The 20,882-nt window shown below is 42.5% G+C and overlaps 1 protein-coding gene across 3 annotated transcripts; it reads right to left on the reverse strand.

Annotated features, from left to right (window-relative positions):
- Positions 1-4,469: 4,469 nt before the first annotated feature.
- On the reverse strand, positions 4,470-20,828 carry LOC133964624 (cingulin). 3 transcript variants are annotated; one of them, XM_062398807.1, is made up of 20 exons: positions 20,674-20,828; positions 14,194-15,088; positions 14,009-14,106; positions 13,811-13,880; positions 13,596-13,691; positions 12,009-12,118; positions 11,658-11,769; positions 11,263-11,475; positions 10,779-10,927; positions 9,948-10,068; positions 9,642-9,854; positions 9,265-9,486; positions 8,909-9,157; positions 8,626-8,796; positions 8,219-8,380; positions 7,770-7,943; positions 7,558-7,676; positions 7,015-7,123; positions 6,773-6,936; positions 4,470-6,048 (listed from the first exon to the last, which is right to left on the reverse strand). In XM_062398807.1, exons 2-20 carry the CDS (start codon positions 15,085-15,087, stop codon positions 5,916-5,918), a joined length of 3,579 nt encoding a protein of 1,192 aa, XP_062254791.1. In that variant the 5' UTR covers position 15,088; positions 20,674-20,828; the 3' UTR covers positions 4,470-5,915. The 3 variants fall into 3 exon arrangements, with proteins under 3 accessions (XP_062254791.1, XP_062254790.1, XP_062254789.1); XM_062398806.1 differs by lacking the exon at positions 20,674-20,828 and having other exon boundaries at positions 14,009-14,079; positions 14,194-15,999; XM_062398805.1 differs by lacking the exon at positions 20,674-20,828 and having other exon boundaries at positions 14,194-15,999.
- Positions 20,829-20,882: the final 54 nt, after the last annotated feature.

The raw sequence follows: 20,882 nt of genomic DNA on the forward strand, positions 1-20,882 counted from the left end.
AAATCAATGTAACTTCCGTGCAACTGATACATAATAATAATAATAATAATGATATAAATACATTATGTATTTAACAATGGCTCTGCAAATTGATATACGTATGAAGATGAATTTAAAAAAAACTATTTTAAACGCCTTCTTACAATGATTAACTCATAGGAAAAAAAAATAATATTGGTAAACATTAAAAATCAGTCACTAATATGGTTATTTATTTAAAGTGACATTTACTTCCCCCTAGGGTTTAATGAAACATCCTGCATATTGATTCAGTTAACCTTGGAATCCTCGATCATTAATGTTGTACCACAGGAGTCACAGAGGCAACACAAAAGGAACCAAATGAGAACACTTCTCTGCTGGCATGTGGCAGCAGCTGATCGGGGACCAGGCCTAAAATTGGATTAAGACTTTAATGACATTAATGGCTGTTGAGGAGCAGACAGCAGATCACTGTGGCACAAGAGAAGACGACGCTGAGTGAATCTGAAACCGGAGCAGAAACGACACAAACATGGACAGAAGGAGAGAAATGTTCCCATGTTACGGTCATCACGCATTAATGAAAATTATTAGATTACGGCTGAGGGCTTTTAATAAGTGAGATATTTCCATGCAAGCCTTCACTGGGATGAATTCCAAACCAAGAATGTAAATAATCTTTACATCAGAGCAGGAGTTAATTTTTAACGGTTGATTTATCATTTGGAATGAAGCTCACCTACACACACACACTGACAAACATTCACACACACACACACACGCACACACACAGACTGACAAACACACCGGAACATTACCACACAGTGTCATCATGTGACCCCCGAAACAACACGAGCCATAACTATGTGTTTACATCACACGGCTCACCACAGACATTCAGACAGACTGAGCCAGAGATCAGACGGTTGTGAGTTTTGTGTGTTGACATACCTCCACGTCTGAGATGATGGAGTGAGTCAGATCCTTCTTCACCCACTCTGTGTGTTCTCATGGGACTTGAATGGTCTTCTTATCTTTTGGAACTCATTCTAAGTTGTGGCATCTCGTTGTTGGCCTGATTGAGTTTCTATAACAGTTTGTAAAGGTGTTTCAGGCCCAAAGAAATTCCCAGCATGCACTTCACTGGTTGATTAGTGTATTCAGTGGGGCCATATTGAATACTCAAATTCTTTGTCAGTGATGGTTTGAAGAATATCACAAGGAGATCTGTCGGAGAAGAAAACTACCATTTACCAGTGGATCACGATCAACACTAAGTGGGAAGTAAAAACATTATATTCTGTTGGAAACCAAACAAAACTGTATAACCCTATATGATTTAAGTAAATACAGTATAATATCTTTTGTCTTCAAATTCAAACTAGACCTGTTCCCACACATGTGTAACACCTGGAAACACATGGAAATATTGTTAAACCTGCGGTGAGGCTACACACTGACTGAACAACAGCAGCTATGCTGAAATAGCAAACACACAACGATTTCAAAACACAACACACCCAACGATTAGCAAATCAGCGATCGGCTCTTAGGTTGTGCCCGGAAAACTGGAATGTTATGGAAACCCAAACCCACCCCTGGAAAGTATGTTCCCTTTTAATTTATAGGCCAGAAGAACAGGTACTGTACAAATTGTTTTGGTGCGTTCATGTTTTGCTACAATGGAAGGGAGGCGTAGTATCAAGCACGTATCATCTGGTGCAACAGCAAAACACTGCAGGTGTGACTTCACGCCCCCCCAAAAAATGTTCCAAGTAAAGATTTTAAAGCGTAAATTCCCGACAACCAGCAGGAAGAAGATATGGTTTTTCTTCAGATCCATCCCACAATAGCACAGAGGGAGGTCGGGTAAGTTTGTCAAAATAAGCAAGAGACTCGTAGACTTCTGACGCACAATCGCAAATGTTGTGTCTCAAAATAAAAGAACAGTCGTGTTATGAAAGTGCCAAATAGGATATGAACATGTAAAAAGCCAAAGGAGCCAGAGACACGTCCCTGCTGACTTTCGTCTGTCCACTGGATGTGAGACAGACAAACGCCTGAAGTCATAAAACAACATGGATTTCAGTATTCCCTTTATTGTATAAACATTTTACTGAGAATTGTGAGTTGGTGGATCAGCAGCTGTCAGTGTGTTTATGGGATTTTCTTCTCACATCAGATTGAGTTTCATTAACGTCTTATCTACGTTTCCTTGAACTTGCTTTTCACACAGAATCTACGCAGACATTCTTGACGTGCCTCGCCCTGAGCTCCTGGCAGCAGCAGCTCATCCATCACTACCTTCAGTACCATGGCATCTGGAACCTGGATCCTGATCACACACAGAGACCTGGATCCCGATCACACACAGAGACCTGGATCCCTATCACACAAACACACATCTGGATCCTGATCACACCCAGACACCTGGAACATACACACACTTTTTGTCTTAAATCCACCTCAGAAGTGGTCTGGTATTTCCCTGCCTCTCGTACAATGCTCAAATGTTTCTAACTTCCTTGTTGTGTCCCTCTTCTCTCCTCTCACCCCGACCGGGCGAGGCAGATGGTCTGTCACTCTCCACAGTGTTTGCTTGTTGAATTGTACTTTTGTAAGATTTGGTGCGATTCAAAATACAACTGAATTGAAATGAACAAAAAAGTAAATCGAGGCCTGAACTTTGCAACAGTGCGTCGGGTTCAGAGTCTGGATGTTCTCCACCGGATTGTAACTTGTTCTGATGATTTATGAGCTGCGACATGGCAGCTTCACAACGTAGCTGGTTGTGTCATGTGAAGGAACATATTATACCTGGCAGAGAAAGTTAGAAGTAGCTGTTTATCTCCTTTAACTACCTCGCTGTATATGCTTACTACGTGTGTTTACTTGTACAAACATCTTTGAGAGGACCATTTTGAGCCTGCAGACCTGATGGAGAGAAACAGTATTTTGTCCGGTCTTCAATTTCTGACCCACTTCCAAATGGCTGTTTGAGGGTTACGAGTTGCTTTTGTGATTTTGGTTAGAATTAGGTCAGGCTTTCATCTGTGATGGTTAAGGTTGTGGTAAAGGGCGATAGGGAATGCATTATGCCAATGAGTGTCCTCTCAACTATAGAGAGACGTGCATGTGTGTGTGTTTGTGTGTGTGCGAAACCCTCGTGAACATGTCCATAGATGGTTTGCTGACTTCGCATCAGCTCAACCGGGTTCTATGCGACATTTATTCCAGTTCCAATCTACATCCAGATTTCATTCTGTGAAACGTCATGTTTAAATAAATTACCTCCAGGAACACAAACACAGCAGTGTGTAATGCTTGTGATATGTCACTGACAATGACAGCATTTAGTCCATTTGACCTCCTGTTTGTGAGTTGTCCTGTTCAGGTTGTGTGTTATAGAACTCCTGTGTTTTGTTAGTTTGCAGCCTAACAGATAAGAGGCCTTATCTGTTCATCAAGGTTTACAGGAGAACAACTGTCACCTGAACGTGTCCATAAACCAGAGATTCTTTGTGCTCTGGGTGATGCGTAACGCAGTTACAACAAAAACAATTCTGCAGAAGGAGATAAGGGAGTAAAACATTAACAGTGACATCCTTGTCAGGCCAGTGCATGTTCAGTGGATCATTACGCCCTGCTTCTGATACAGTGGGTCACATATGGAGTTGTGTTTTAGGGGGTAAAGTAGTTTTCCTGTGTTACTGGACGATGTTAGATTCCCTACAAGCCTCTACAAGGATGTGTATCGTTCAGTACCACCAGCAGCATCTCAGCTCTACACTCTAGATGTGCAGTTAAGATGTTTTACCTACTAAGGCGTCACACGAATTAGAAATGCGAGAGAAAATATTTGTGTTGACACAGAGTCACTTTGAAGACTCTAGAAGTGTCAGTGTGAGTTAAAGCTGTGCACTGGAAACGGAAACACACGCATACACTCACACACATATATTACCTATTATGTGCTTAACCAGGTTGATGATCAGTGAGGTTCACAGTTCCGCAGAACTCAGGTTTACATAACAACATTAACTTTGATTCCAGAGAAGTATAGGCCTGCAGCCAAAACACAAATGATCCATCAGCATTGCAGCATGACAGTCGTAAGGGTGGATGCATTCTTGTAAAGTCCTTATCAGGCTGCTTTGTGTCTTTTAATTAGCCACATTTCCTCTACAGCTTCTCTTTTAGTCAGAACGCTTGAGGCGAGTGTGATCACACATTTCCACATGAGGACAGATAAATTATATAGAATTAAAGGTCCTCTGCTTAAACACAGATGTCAAGATGAGAAGATTAGAAGAGCAATATTTTTGTTTTAAAAGGCTAAATGTCCAAAAATAATGAGGAAATTGTGTATCCTGAAATTGAGATTTAAGTCACCTTATTTGCTTATTTACAAAAAGTAACTATACAGTAAAAATTTAAGTTAAAGTTAAATAAATATTCTGCAATAACGACAATGATTAAAACAGATAATTTTAACTTGATTTTTTTTATTGTTTGTAAATTCATACTCGTAATAGAAAAACTATTCTCTGAAGTACAGTTACAGTGTGAAACTTTTCCATTCAACAATTACAGTAAATACCAGCACCTTCAATTCAACATATGTATATTCAGCTGTCTAACTAATCATATAGGTACCATTTTCCAGTTTCACTGGAATCACAGACAGAAATGTTACATTGCAGCAGAATGTAAAACAATTATAAGTTCAACTGATTATTCAAACTGTTTCCAAAATCAGTTGAAGACTCAAATCTACAAAACTTTACAACAAAAAACAATTCTGATAAGAATAACGAGTCAAATAAAAAATCATTAAGGCATTGTAATGAAAGGAATGTACATGTTTTATAAGGGAATGCATAGAAGTTGTGCAGCTTCAATCAAACATTTTATAAAGTTTCTACGACACAGTGAAGATATTTTGGCCATTTTGTTTCTTCCAAAGTGGAAAACCATTTGAATCCTTCATGTTCTGAAGGAAAGACGCTCGTTAGGCACGGATCCCTCTGTCGTCGGAGTTATGGAACAAAACTCCTGAGATCCTACATGGTTGCATCTTTACTGAGAAACCTCTACAGAATAATGATTCAATGAATTAACTTTTGTATCAACATGAGGCTTCTCTCACGTATGTGCTATTTATTACTGGCTTGAAAGAAGAACCTGTGTCCTTGTGTAAATAAATCCATTTGCGATGCTATAATAGTGTCATAGTTTATAATGTACACCAGGTGACAGTGAAGACTGGAATGTGGAGTAAACTCTAAACCAGAGGACAGACGTATGCCAGAGCTAAACAAATATATATTTTGTTTTCAGTAAACAAAATCCGGATTCTATTCAGCAGGAATCATTTACAGTAATTTAACCATTAGAGCTGGTTATGCAAATTCATTTGAGGGTTATTTTGTTGAATTGCTCGCAGTTTGCCTTCCGTGGTGGCTTTAATAATCACAGCGTCGACATTCAGTCCTTGTTTTCTCTGGTTCTACCTGCCTTCTGTCTACTATGTTAACTTTTTACACCAGGAAATGAGAGTATAAATTACCCTACAGTCGAAGCCAGACATAGAACCATAAGTGCTTGATGAACAATCTTAACCTTAAACTGGTCTGAGACGTATTGGCTGTGTACGATGTGCATGACTAGGATTTGTTCCAGTTGTACCGTGGAGAACATCTCAGCACATTGTAGACGACTGAAGTGAATTCCCCGAACAGAAGAGGATGTTTTGTTTCCTTCCGTTCAATCGAGGGTGGAAAATCTCCCCCCTGCTAACTTCTACAATGTGTACTTTATATGTAGTGCATACCATTCTGCCTTTTGGCTTTACTCCCAAACTACAATCCAGGGATCCTACGCTACCCTCTATTGCTGCTTCCTCTCTCCCTCCAGGTCCCCAAAGTGCTGCCTCAACAGGAGCTGGTCTGGAGGTTGCCCTCAGTGAGGATGGAGGTGATGCTGGTTGGGTCATAGAAGCTGTCATCATCATCTGAGCTCAGGGCTGAATCCAGAGCTGGACGCCTTGCTGCCTGAGCTTTCCTCCTGTGACACATCATTATCACATCATCATCATTAGAATCATCACTGTTATAATTTACTACTGAAACACGCAGCTACTCTGTCATCAGTTGCTTTATTTACAATTGTTAATGCTACTGGGTGATCACTGTGCTCCCTCTGCTGGTTATATAAAAGACTAACATGTGTCTCCTCACGAGTGGGTGCATGTCTGGAATTTTATTTCCCCCTGTGATACATGAGTAATGTCCCATTTGAGGTTAATGAAATTCTTTCTCCCACGTGGGTGCCCGCTGAGGTTTTACACGCATCGATTTGTGAAATACTGCACCTCAGGGAGGCTGAGTAAATCTCCACCAGGTGTCTGTAACTGTGTGTCACACACAAGGAATCTGAGATCACGGGAATTAGCTCATCATTTCTGCTTTACTCATTCTGTGACGCAAGAAAGAGCAGGTGGTGTCTCCAAAACACACACACACACACTGTCAGAACCCGACCCGAGCCCAAAGTTTCCCCCGATTACAGACAGACGCAGAGTAGAAGCCCGGCCCACGTGACTCAACCCGACCCAAACCTGAAAATCACACAAGAAGCTTTTTCCAAACCTTGCCCTATGGCCCCTAGAGCTGTGATAATATGGCTGCCAGGAACTCTCTTGCCAAATCAGTCAAAACCAAAAGCTCACAGTGACTAAGAAATTGGATGAGAAACCTTAAAACTCAGACACAGAAGAGTAAATGCTTACTTGATCTCGACCTCCAGAGCTGTGACTCTGGTCTGCAGGGCTTCTTTAAACTCCATCTGTTCCTCCATGTCTCTCTGAGCTTTTCTCCTGAGACCATCAACCCTTTCCAGCTCAGTCTCTCCCTCATCCACCTGCCTCTTAAGAGCCTTCACCCTCAGGGCAAACTGCAACGTACAACAAGGTTAAAGTTTAATTCTCAGTAAAGGTAATACTGACATCCAGTGGCTGGTAGGCATGTTTACCTGGTCTCTCTGTTCAGTGTGTGCCTGTCGCTCCTCATCCAGCATCAAACTGAGGTCTTTAAGTTTCCTCTCCAGACGACGTTGAGATGCAAGGATAGAGTTCTTCTCCCTTTTCATCAACGGGAGAAAGAAGAACAGAGCAAAAGACATAGAAGCATGTTAATGAATATTATTCTCTGCATCTCTGCTGATAAATGTAATAATATGGAACAGAATATTTTAGCAAGGGGGAGGGGGGGTTCCAATACCAAAGCTCACTCATTTCATCATAATCAAAAACTCCAGCAATACAGTCACATCACACCAAACTTTAAGTTACAGCCCAAATTATGGATCCTATCATGCATATTTTGGAAATATCTTTCCTGTCTAAATTTCACAATTAAAATGGCAAGATAAATGAAAACCCACATTGGAATATCCATCAAAATATAATTATAAATTCTTCAGTATATAGATGAATATTCTATTCAAACAAAAGAGGAAAAATGTGGTTCAGAGTGAGGATCTATTGGAGGAAGTTTTCCATCAGCTGCACTGTACCTTTCCTCGCTGAGTAGACGTTCTTCAAGCTCCAGGTTCTTGTTCTCCAGCTGAGAGACTCCGGCTGAGGAGCGAGACTGGCCCTCCATGTCAACAACACGACTCCTCAGCTCCTTCAGCTGCCACCACAAACACAGACACACAAGGAGATTCAGGTGAAAGCTGCTGATTACAAATGTCGGCAAACACAGTTGGGTCATATGTGCACATACATGTCTCTCCATGGTGTTCTTGTCCAGCTCCAGGTCCTGTTTGGAAGACCTCTCCTGCATGAGGTCAGAGCGGAGCTGATCGATCTGGTCTCTGCTCCTCGTCATCCGCTCCGTCATCATCTCCGCACTGCTTCTCTCCTCCTCCAGCTCCAGCTCCATACGCTTCAGCTTGTCCTGATAGAGCAGAGACAGGTTCTGCTTCGTTAAGTGCTCAGAAATCATGCACTGGATTTAGCTCAAATGAGAGTTTGATAAGTGTCAAGTTGGGACAGAACTGTTCCATTACTTCTAGTTTTGAAACAGACCTTGTTGGAGCATTTACAGACCGTCCTACTAACAATGTATGCACAGCAAAAACCATTAACAGCTGGTATCTGTGTTTCCATTGTTCATTTTCCAAAATGGTTTATACCCCGTAACCAGGTGGTAGACATGTGCTCATATCGTACCTCCAGGATCCGGATCTCCCGGGTTTTCTCGTTGTGGTTGTTTTTGCTGGCCTCCACCTCTCCCTCAAGGTGGCGCAGTCTGTTGGAGAGAAGCTCTTTATCCAGCTGGTGGTTGTCTCTCTCCTCACACACAAGCAAGATCTCCTTCTTCTGCCGTGACATCTAGTAAAGTTTATCATATAATTAGGAATGCTCTCTGTCAAACTGAATGTTCATCAGAAGAAAATTACAGGATAGTATTATATTATATAATCAGCTTGCCATGAATACAATCGGTGAAGCATTCACAATGAATATTATATGTCTAAACATATTAAGATCAGACATGACTTTCCTCATGAAACCCAAATAAGAGGGTAATCATGCAAACAAACACTTAAAACAATCATCCAAACACAAATACACACTTCTTCCTCCAGTCTCTTCAGATTTGTTTTGCTTCTTTCGAGCTCAGTCTCAGCGTCGTTTCCGTGACGCTGCACCTCGTGCATTTCCTTGCGTGCTCTGTCTCTCTGCTCTTCCAGCTGAACCCTGAGAGCCTGTGCCTCCTCCCTTAAGGACGTGGTCAGAGACTCATGCTGACAGGGAGGGAGAGGGAACAAAACGAAAAAAACAGCGGATGAATATTTTGTGCTGTGTGTGTCCTCTGTTGAGCCGCCGGATGCTGCGGGCTGCACAGGCCTTTCTCACCTCTTTGCTGAGTTTCTCCAGAGCTCTCTCCTGCTGCCGTTTGGCTTCTTCCAGCTGGTTGATGTTCTGCCTGAGTGTCTCCTTCTCTTTCTCTGTATCCTCCAGGCGCAGGCTGCATTCACGGTGCTCCTGGCTCAGTCTGGAGGCTTTTCTCTTGGCCTCATCTAGCTCAGATCTCAGGCCTCTCACCTCAGAGTGGAGGGCGAGCTCTGTCTCTGAGCTCTCTGTGGTGCTGGTCTGCAGCTGAGCCTGACGAAACCACAGAGGATGTGCAATTATGCTTCGATGCATCTAATAATTGCAGGGTATCTGACACGCTGAGCTGAACAGTGTTGTGTGGGAGGATGTAACGTTACCTCTAACCGTGAGAGTTTATCTTTAAGACGTGCGTTGGCGTCTTTCTGCTCCTGCTGGGAGTCTTGAAGCGACTTAAGGTCCAGCTGAGCTTTACTGATTTGTGTTTTTCTGCTTTCCACTTCCTCTTCAGCCAATGAGAGTTTCTCTTTGAGCTGGTTAGCTTCCATACCTGCCTCCACAAGCTTCTGCTCTAGCTCCGTGATGGTGGATGGGTCTGGGAGCTACAGGCAGGAGGAAAAGGATTTAGACAAAACAATTCAAGAGATGATTCTCACCATCTAGTCACACAAGTCCATCTGACACATACATGTTACCACACAAAACCTCACAAAGATCCTAATTGATGATCTTCGTTGCTCTGTGAGTTTAAACTAACCTGCTTATTTTTCTCCTGTGCCTTGGCGTAGTCTTCTTTAGCCCTCTGCAATTGGCCCTTGAGCCTGTCGATCTCATACTTCATCTCTGCCTCTTGGTTCTGATGAGTTTTCTTTATGGTGATGACCTCCATAACCTTCTTGTCAAACTCCGTTCGGTGCTTCTCCACCTCAGTCTTTGCCTTCTGCAGATCAGCATCGTATCTTTTGAGCTCCTGGACAGAAGTATGCAGATTTTGATGTTGAATTTTGTTGTTATTCAGCCTTGCATCAGTGATGGTGTAAAGCTGTGAACGTGTTTACTGCACCTGGTTGAGAGTCTGGGTGTGGGTGGGGTCTGGTATCTGTTGTTTCATGGTGCTCACTCTCTCCTGGAGCTCCTTCAGTTCCTCCTCAAACTCCTCTTTTTCCAGACGAGCTTGCAGGAGCCTGAAAAATGTGAACATACGAGTGATGTTAGCTGACTGCACCAATATAGTGTTACTGCTTAATAAGCTGATCTGTAGCTGTTGGATTGTTGAGGTGAATCATGACAGAAAAGTTTTATTTTGTTGTTGTCAATGAGCAATTAAATCATTATTTAATCGTCAAAAACAGGAAATACATCAGCCTTCCCTGTTTTATCTAAACACTCAGGAGTAGACCATCCACAGCTCGCTCTGTATCTGTACAATGAAGACAATTCTAATGCAAAAATGTTGTGTGTGGCTATTAAGCATAATTTCTGCTCAACCAAAGAACTAAATATGGTCCATATTCCCATTGGGACTCATGCCCTCCGGTGTTCATGGTCCACATTTGAGCTCAGATCACGTGTGGATGGCCTTGTTACTACAGGGATAACGTTTTTAGCACAGCTAGCCACATCTACAGCTATCTACACACACATGTGGATAGGTTAGTAGACTCTCACGGTGCTCCAGGAGGGCTGGGGGGCTCTCTGACAGAGAGGGAGAAACATTGACAAAGTAGAATGAAATAAGAGAAGAGATGGACACACATCAGTAGTACAGCAGATGCAAAAATGAAAAGATGTGAGGGTGACAAAAATCCATGTAAACGTAAACATTGGAAATCCCTAACCCAGGAAAGTACTGATGAATATACTCTGTGGTTCATAAAAAGTGCTTTAGACTCACTCTTGTTTAGTTGTTCGAAGATCATCTCTGGTGGAGTGAAACTGCTCCATCCAGTGGCCGCTCTCGTCTCGACAGTCCTCCAGCTGCTGCTGCAGAGAGCGAACCGATGCATTGACACGCAAACGCTCGGATTCGATCCCTGCGTGAGACTGACACAGAAGGCAGAAGAGATGAGCGCATATAGCATTATATCATAAGATAAATAGATATCAGTAGTTTTCTGCGTTAACTTTGCACATTTCACTAATGGGCATTAACTCCTAATACTAGCACTGACTTTTTATGGTGCCTGTAATTCCTGGTGAGCATGAGAGAGTGCCAGGACTGGGCTCCCCTGGCACAGCCAGGGAGGGAGACGTTGCCAACTTTTTAAAATTACTATCAATAAGAAAATCCACTCAAAGTGGAGTTTTAAGGCATTTGTCTGTCAATTGTAAATAATGTGAGTTTGTAAGTATGTGTGTGTGTGTGTGTCTGTACGCACCTGAGACACTTGCTCCATGCTGCTGCGGAGCTTCTCCATGTCCGCACTGTACTGCTCTCTGAGGACTTCTATCTCTTTGTCATGTGTGGCCACCTCTTCCTTTAGTGCTCCTTTCAGAGCTGTGAGCTCCCTCTCTCTCTGTCTCAGTGTCTCCTCCAGCTTGTGTTTCAGCTGGCAGACCTCCATCAGCTGGGCCTGACAAGACTTCAGGTCCTGCAGACACAGGGAATGTACAGTATAAACGCTTGATACACTGGACCAGTAAGCATTATATTATTGTATTAAATCTAACATTGCTTTTAACCGCAAAAGCTTTCTCAGCTATTCAAACTATAAATATGTTTTATAATCCAGTGGGGGTGATTTGTCCTTGTTCATCAGTGTTTGATTGCTACCGTCTTGCTGCCGTTATCTCTTCTCAGCTCGTCCTGAAGCTCAGCCAGCTGGTCCTCCATCTCTCTGACTCGTACCTCTGCATTCTCCCTATCCATCCTGAGCTGAGTCAGCCTGCAAGAAAAGGAGCATAGACATTACGTCTTTGAATTCAAATGATAATACAATACTTGTTCGGCCGCATGAATAAGATACAGTAACTTCTTGTTCTTGGAATTGTGAGAAGTGTGTGCGTGAAATAAAAGTAGGTTCATTATTACCCCTATTACTCCTGACCACAAAGACTGGTACCATGTCTATTCATGCTTTCTTCTGTGTGTGTTTGAGTGTGCGATGTGTTGTAATGCCCTCACTCTGAATGTGTTTCATTTAATTCTATCTTCTTTCGGTCCAGCATCTCCCGCAGTTGCAGGTTTTCATCCAGACAGGACTCCAGCTCAGCTTTCAGGGCGGGATCAGAGTCCTACACACAAGCAGACATGATGAATAAATGAGAGCAGTGAAATATGAGACATCAGGTAGCTCTGATGGCATAAACAATGGTCTTTTAGGAAATGCTAAAGCGGTCCTGCATTTTCCAGCCGATCAATGGGCATAAAGGATTAAGTTCTTAGGGGCTATTAGAGATTAAGACCTGCCCAACTTCCTTAACTCACATTTGATGCGTCATTACTGAGGTAAGATTCTTCTGTGTGTGCACCTCTGACCAGGCTGGAGGGCTTTAGGGATTAATCAGAGGATTAATCTGAAGCACACTCCAAGGAACCCCCAGGCCTCCTGGTTGGATTAGTCAAAATGACAAAAAGACTCTAAGTACCATTTTCTACTTCCACCCAACTGCCTCCTTCACTTGACAGTGGGTGCTCTCCTTTTAAGGAGCATCTATGTGTTACTTTGGAGGTACCCTTTGTATTTAGAGGCGAGTTAAAGTGGCAGGTTCCCCTCTGAGTGTTAAGCCTGAAACATGCTTCTGCGTTTTCACGGGCCCGTAAGCGCAAGAGCCCTTCCGGGTCCCTTACGTGCTTATGTATCCCTCCTTACGTGCTGACGGGTGTCAACCCCCTTTTCTAAAATTTACGGCAAAGCTCCGCAAGCTCACTCGGCCCGCAAGGCTGTGATTGGTCAGCTCTACATCCCGTCCGGAGTCTAGTTTCCGGTTTCATGCCCCACAATACGCGGAAATCACGGAAGATTTAGAAGAACGAATATGGACCAAATAGAAGAGCACTTGGCAGAAGAGATCCGAAAGTATGACCACTTGTATAACCCGTCACTGACTGGCCGATTTGTCCGCCAGAAATAGGCTATGAGGAGCCGGAGTGGCAATGTAAATAAACAGTCTAATTAAAAGAAGTTGCTCTTCAATGTCCAGCAGCTCCATCTCAATCAATTGTTGTTCGGTTGGAATCGTGAATACACTCTCTGCCATGGTTTACCGTGTGTTTGTAATGGAGAACACGACTGGTAGAAGGTAAATAAACAGTCAACAACGATTGCCACACCCACAAAGAAGGCGTCTCTCAGGTCGTCTTTGACAAAAAGCATTACTCCGCCTAGTGTTCTGGCGCGGAATTGCTTTGTAAGACGCGCAACGGTTGGGGAAGCATGAATGAAAATGAGTCTTGCGCCACAGCGGCGTGAAAAGACGCAGACGCAGTCGCAGAAGCATGTTTCAGGCTTTAGCCTCCGTGGTGGCAGCCAGTTGCAATCCGCTGGCTGAATTTAGACTTGGTGGGTGAAACCAAACTATATATAACAACCCAAAACTCAAGTATGCCTTTTATACCTGCCCTATCTTCGATGATGGGTTTGTTTAAATGAAATAGCACCAACTCATTTGGGTTTTAGACCTACAGAGGGAAAAAAATATGTATTAAAGTTTGTGGATGGCTACAGATAAAATCTGTATACCATCACATCTTTATTCTTGCTTTTCTTACCCTCTTTCCCTCCTGCAGGGCACTTTGAAGTTCAGTAGTCTTTCTCTCAAGCTCCTTCTTTTCTCTCATCCACTCTTCCCTCTGGGATTCTTTAGACTGAAGACAAAGGTGTAAGGAGACTAAAATGCTGTACGTTAACTACTTATCTCTTTATGAACATGTTCAGGAACAAACATTCCTGAACTTAGAATAATATATTTTCCTCAGGGACAAACCTTTATATTCTGAATCTTCTGAGTGATGAGCTTGACCCTGTGCCTGATGGCAACATCACTCTCATTGGTTCTGAGGGAAGGGGAAGTAAAGACAAAAGGTGAACATTCATGTCATTTATGAGTATTTCATTGTGACATTCGTTTAAAAAAGGTGCTATTCCAGTAACAGGAAGTTGGTGGTGACATGGAGGTCCATACCCTTGCCTCAGGATGTTGTATATGGTCTGCATCACCTGCTCCTCCTCGCCGCTCATCTCTGCACTCTGAGCCTGGTCCAGCAAAAGGTCAGGGGTCACCTTAAGATATAGATCAGAAAACTACTCTTGCAATTTTGCACTGAACATAGGATTTAATGGCCAAGCCGAAAACAACAGAATTCTTACCTGTGTCTCAGTGAGGCCGGCCTGCGGTGTCACCACAGCAGCTTCTCTCCCTGGTAAAGGCCACTGCTTCACAGCGTGCTGGCTGCGCCCCAAGCTGCTGTGAGTGGAGGACGGTGGTGAGGTGTAGGGATAGGAGCTGTGAAGAGGTGATGTAGCTCTGGGATCTTGTTGTGGAGGAAGGAGGCCTCTCTGCTGGTCCCCTCTGTTTACATCATCAAACCTGTTTACTGGTCTGTTTGCAGCAGTTTGTCTCCGATTAGACTGAAAATCATTTGTTTGTAGAGGAGGGTCGGGGTAGGTCTGACTGCCCCTCACTGACCCTGATGATCCATTGAGCCCTGTCTGATAAGAACCACCCCATTTATTCCTTTCCATGGGCCCACCTCTACCACTGACATGCTGAGGCTGCTCTCTCTCTCCTCTTACACCTAAACCTCCATCCAGGTTCCCATAACTACCAGACTTCCCATCCCCTGGTGGCCTCGACAGCTGGAAATCCTCATTGCCTGCCCCTTCCTCTCCATCCCTGTCCAACAGTGACCCATGGGACTGGGCCCGGCGTAGTGCCCCTTCTTGCCCACCTCCGCTTTCTCCTCCTACATTTGCCCTCTGTGTTCCTGGCTCGGCTTTCTCTCTCCGCCGTGGAAGGCTGGTGTAGCCAGATAAGGGCTGGGTTTTGAGCTGGACCCCATACGAGTCTCCTTTCTCTCCATCCTTCAGGACTACATAGGGCTGGCCAGCGATACCCTGCACCCTGACTGCCACACCGTATTTGGCAGAGGCCTGATTCTTGGTCTTGGGCTGGGCCCCAGGCTGCCCGCCGAGGTCATCGATGAAGCGGATCTGGACGCCGTGGTCCACTGGGGTCTTCCTGCCTGATGATTGTGTGCTCATTCTGGTGACAGAGAAGGGATCAGGCTGAAGAGTAGAGAAAGAAAGCAAGGACGGGGATAGAGCACATCCTGCATCAGAGCTACCTGGCTGCATATTGGCTTTAATCTTGTGGCGATATTCAAATATAAACGTCTTGTTACATTACATTAATTTGCAAATGCTTCTGTTCACAGTAGCTTTCCTGCACTGTTCAAAATTAAGATGATAGACCTAAAAAAAAAAATATTTACTGCGCTGACCCTTTAAAACAGGTCACATTTCACTTTATTTATGGTTTACATGCAAGCATTACTGCATTTCCCACAAGAAAATTACAAAAACTGAAAAAGTCTGAATTAGTTCTAAACCGATAAATCAGCAAAGTCAAGGTGCTTGTCTACATGTCAATAACAAGTGATTTCTCGATAGAATATCCTTTTTATGGAACTTAGAAAGACTTAAACATAGTTATTCCACCAAACATCACCAGTAAGTTAATTAAAATTCCTGATTTACGTGTATCTTCAACATAATCCTTCCATCTAAAACAAATATGAAGAGATCTGTATTGAGACTGTTTGCTCAGGCTTTATGTTAATGTTTTTAAATATTACTATTGATATTTATTATTTGAGAATTTTTTTAATTCACAAATTATTATAAATATGCATTTCAACCGTAATGTTAGCCAAAGGCTATAGTGAAACTAAAATATTCTGGAATGTAGAGAGAGAGAGAGAGAAAGAGAAGAGTACAACAATAGTCAGGTTAACTTAACTTAAAAAAACTGCTCTTCTATCAAATAATCCCACAAATTAGGAAACCAAATGATAGAATAGCTCAGCACTCATTAGCAAGAAATGTGGAAATGTCAGACGCTTGTTAGACCAAAACAGAGATGCAGCTTTGCTTGGAACGAACACAGCGACACTGATTCATACGCAGGGACACTTGGTTTCTGTCTCTCGGTTGCTTTTGTGGACTTCGTCCTCGGTGCACTCCATTAGTCATTAACCTGAGAGCACACACCCACATATCACTCTCCACTTGTAAGGACCAACAAAGTCTTTCCCAACTTTTGGAAACTTCCCAAGCCGATACCAGACCCAACCCCGCCAAAACTTTGACAGCTTGAATACAAATTGTATGTACTATGGCAACTGTTCTTTTCATTCTTTCACTCTGCAATTTCTCTGCTTTTTTTTTTCTTGACTCCCTAACTCTCCCTCTTCTTGATGGCAGTTGATGAGTAGATCTCAAACTCTTCCACAGCACCCATACGTCACCGCATACCGGTTTTGACACTGACAGCTCTTTAAAGTACTTAACATTCCTGATATCACATCGACTGGCTGATCCTGCCTCGTGTTATGATCCCATCCCCAGTGACGTTACAACGGTATGGTTCATTAAACCCATTTCAAACCTATTACAACACTCCCTCCTGACCTCTGGGCCCTGCTCCTTTCACTTCCGCCCCACAGCTTCCAAGGTGAGACTGGGAGAGTTGGTGGGGAGCCAGAAAGGGAGGGTAATGTGAGAGAGAAAAAGAAACAGCCAGCTTTTCTTCTCTTATCAGTGCCTTGTGTGATAACATCCAAAGTCAAGCCGTTCCTGTGAACAACCATCCCCCACATACACAGAAAGAAACCCTCAAATAGCATCCATTATTGAACAGCTACACACACACTTTCTATATTTCCATTAAGAATTATGAAGCTGTATAACACAATACAGCCAAGTCATTCTGAGATATAGCGAACTATGGTCAACAAGCTGAGCCACACCTTACAGTAAAGAACACTAAAACAACTTCAGGGTAAGAACAGGTGAAGGTAAATCTCTGGGCTGCCCGTGAACAAAGCAACGTCGTGTGTAATGACGTGAAGGACCTTTAAATATGATCTGTATGCTTGTGGTACATAAGCATCGTCTGCAGACAGGTCTGCTCATCGGACAACGTGCACATTGAGGTCGATTTTTTTTCTTTTTTTTCTCCACCGTTTTGAAACCACAGAGGAAAGCCCACGTCATAACACATTTGTGAAGTCGGGCATGAAGTCTGCAGACCATTGCCTCGACTTCAAGGTCAAGCAAAAGTGTCGTGCACCAACAATCCCGGGACGCACGTCATCACGAGGAATGCAGAAAACAACGTCCATTGATTTTAGTGAAATGCTCGTCTGATTAGTGCCAAGAGTCTGAGCAATCAATCATGGGCCTTATTAACTTACAGTTAAGAAAGACCAAATGGTGAATAAAACTCTTTTCATAGATGTTCATCTTCATCAGATTATTTTTTTATATCACAGACGAAGAATACATAGCGAACTCCAGGAGGGATTGTGGTGAGGGGGCAGACGCATCCCATTGTCCAGCTGATGTGGGGCGGAAAACGAGGGCAGCCATTCTGAGAATGCCAAAACTATCCCTGCCCTCGTTCATTCACTCGCCCACATTGTCCTTGATTACAACAAGTTTGCTTCAACAATGACATGTTCATCTCCCTCACCCCCCCCCCGCACTAATTTCTTCCCAAAGCCATTGAAAATATAGAAAGTATTTATATTATCTGTTATCTTACATTTTTGTTATACACTTCCTTAACTGTTGGTTGACACTTTTAATACAGTTTCTATATTTAAAAGGAAAACATGCATAACCTGGAACATTTTTGTCTTAAAGAATGAATCAATTTGTCAGATAATGAAATCAGCAATACTTTGAAACTGCTAATGGCTTTGAATAAAAGGCTTTCATGTCACCTTCCTTTTTGCTATGTTCTCATAAACCAAGCAATCAAGTGAGTAATGTTAAGCAATAATATTTTTTTTATGTTGGTTAGTCCTAGTGGTCTTTTACAGAGTCAAGTTACTTTTTTCCACACTAACAATAGACATGCCTTCACAGGCTTGTTTTCCCAGCTTACAGGGCTGTTTTCGGATGCTTCTACCACTTGTGTTACGTTGACTGACTGTCTGCCTCTGGCCTTAAATTTAATTCTTGCACAGTAAATTGAATTGGAGCTACTTTCCTGTTCGGATTCCGAGATGGAAGGGGAAATATAATTAGGAGATAAGCGGCTGTGGAGAGAAATGACACACCACCAAAGTGTGAAGAGTATGAAAATGCCTCTGCTGACTTATGGAGTCAGCGTATGTGTTTAATACAGTATAATATCCAGATTTATCCATATCCTATAGGCTGAATATAAATGTATGTCATTGTCTTTTAGTCTGTAAAATGTCAGAAAATAGTGAAAATTGTTTCCTACAGTTCCCTGATATCATGCATCTGTTTTTTTTATGTGAAACTATTGTTTACAAGGTCAAGGTTAAACGTTCATGATCATGTCAAATTAATTGCCAATCAATCTTTTGTTTGAAATAGCATGTTAATTAATCATCTTTTTGAGCTAGCATCTTAAATTTGAGCATTTTAATGTCTTTCCCCTTCATAGCCAAAAGAGCTAGAGTCTGAGACCACTTGCTCATTCACTGGAACTGGGAAAGTGGTCCATTTGAATGAATGGGAATGTAGTCCTAGACCTTTTGAACCCCACCACATGAATTAAATATATTTGGGCTTTGGATTAGTCAGACAAAAATAAAGTAGCTGAGGGTGTTGCTGAAATTATAACAGGCATTTTCCCTGTTGTCATGGCCTTTTATAGAGAAAAAAATTAATCTGGGAAACAATGGTGGATTAAAGTCGTCATGAGTTTTCGTTCTAGATGACTGACAAATTTTTATATTTACTATTTCAGTTTTAGTTTACAGCTTCCTATGGAGCCAACATGGCCATTCACAGCCTTCTTTCCTCCAGGTCAATCATTGAGTTTTAGAGGCAAAAATTAAAAAAAGGTGAATGTGTAAGCAACAGAAAGAGTAGCTCTCTTCCTCTCTGTCGTTTAAGGACAGGCGGCCCCTCAGTCCTCAGGGAATACTCTCCCTCTCCATTACATTCTTGACATAAACCCAGGCCCTCATCCTCTCTAATGCAGTCAATCTCCCTTGTCCAAACTCGCCACTGCTCCTCTTTCACACGCAAACAAACAGCCATTAATTCATCCTTTCAAATCCAAAGAAGTTCATTGGCATAACAAAGAAGGACTTCAGTGTTACCAAATATTAAACAAATGACAGCATATTAGGAGCACATACATACACCCCTCCCCTCCCCTCGCATTCCAGACACTTGTCCCTCTCTGAGGTTCTCATTTACACGGGCTGTGTATGTGTGTTTGTGTGAGTGAGAGAGAGAGAGAAAGAGCGAGAGAGAGAGAGATAAAGAATGAATTGTAGGATTCTATCTGCAAGACAATTACCAGCTTGTATTGTTAAGAGATGCTTCTACCACACTTAACATTCTTGAAACGCGAAACCATTGCCGGCAGTTTTGCAGGTTCAATGCTATAATTATTGAAAATTCACGACACAATCCATGAACCTTTAATTACCAACTTCATAACTGTAACCTGCACTTACTTCTTTCTAACCCGTCATCTGACTCAAACTTAATCCTGAAGAGCATCTCCGTATTTACATAGCAGCTCTCTCCAAATGCCCTTCTACTGAATGCACAGCAGTTTTATTTACATTTCTATTTACATATTATTATTGTGCTGCTTGTCTTTTAGTTTAAGTAGTTAAACTGTTTACCCCTCACTAATTCACTAATGTACAAAGTGATAACCAGCTTCAAAATCACAAACGTAGAGTGACTTTAAAGGTAAAAATCATGATTGAGTCCAGGTTGTGTAAGAGTTTGATACGATTAAGTTTAAATGATATTCATATACAATTGTCTTTTACTTTTACCTAAACTGTGTTGCTGCGACTCTTGGCTACTAATTCCAATGGCATGCAATGTGCAATCCAATAAACTGTAAATATATATATATATATATATTCTGCTGACACTTAATATATTATCTGTATTCTTTGGATATTGTTATATTCCTTTGCTTTTATATTACATATCTACTTATGTTTTACTTTAACTGGTGTGTAGTGTGTCCTCTTTACTGCTACAACACAGCAAATGTCCATGTGGTGGGACTAGTAAAGGATTATCTTATCTTAACTTAAATTATCTCATCTTGATAAAAAGCAGGATGAATCACAGTGTTTGAGGTGTTGGAATGTTTCTCCAGTTCAGTTTTCCCAGTGACCTACTCCCCTGGTAGCTCAGGGAACAGACACTGCTAATGTTCAGAAATCACACACCAGCTTTAATACGAGTTCAGCATCTTCGTGTGTCTTTTGTGGACTTGTAACTTCAACACACACACACATCTAGAGTGGGTTTCACCTCACATCAGATACAAGTGTCCCGAGTTGAAGTTAGCTGGGAGCACTGGTCCCTATCTGTGTCTGGACCCATCAAACTAGCTAACGAGCTACTCTGGCGAACAGAGGAAAGAGAGGAGAAGTTCACAGTGACTCGATATTAAGGAAAAACAACAACAAGGCGCTTTTATGAGAATGAAAAAAGCCACAAAACCTCCGACAGAGTGTTTGCGAGGCGAGCAACGGAGCGTCTGACAGGTCGGGTTCGAACTGTCTGTTGTTCCTTATTATGTTTTAAAACTAAGCGTAAAGTTACCTTCTTCTCCAAAGTGACTGCGCCGCTTCGCCCGGACACGTCGCCTCCTCGCTTTCGACGACGGTTCAGATATTTTCCCTCATTCGTTAAAGGTCCGGAGAGAGAAAAGTGAACCGACACAGCGACAAGTTCACGAGTCCGTGGCTGCAACCTGTTACCTTTTGTCAGGGATGAGAGCGTCCCGCCCAGTCTCCCGGCAAGCCGCTCGG

This window comes from Platichthys flesus, chromosome 11 (assembly GCF_949316205.1).
Source record: "Platichthys flesus chromosome 11, fPlaFle2.1, whole genome shotgun sequence".
Taxonomy (NCBI): domain Eukaryota; kingdom Metazoa; phylum Chordata; class Actinopteri; order Pleuronectiformes; family Pleuronectidae; genus Platichthys; species Platichthys flesus.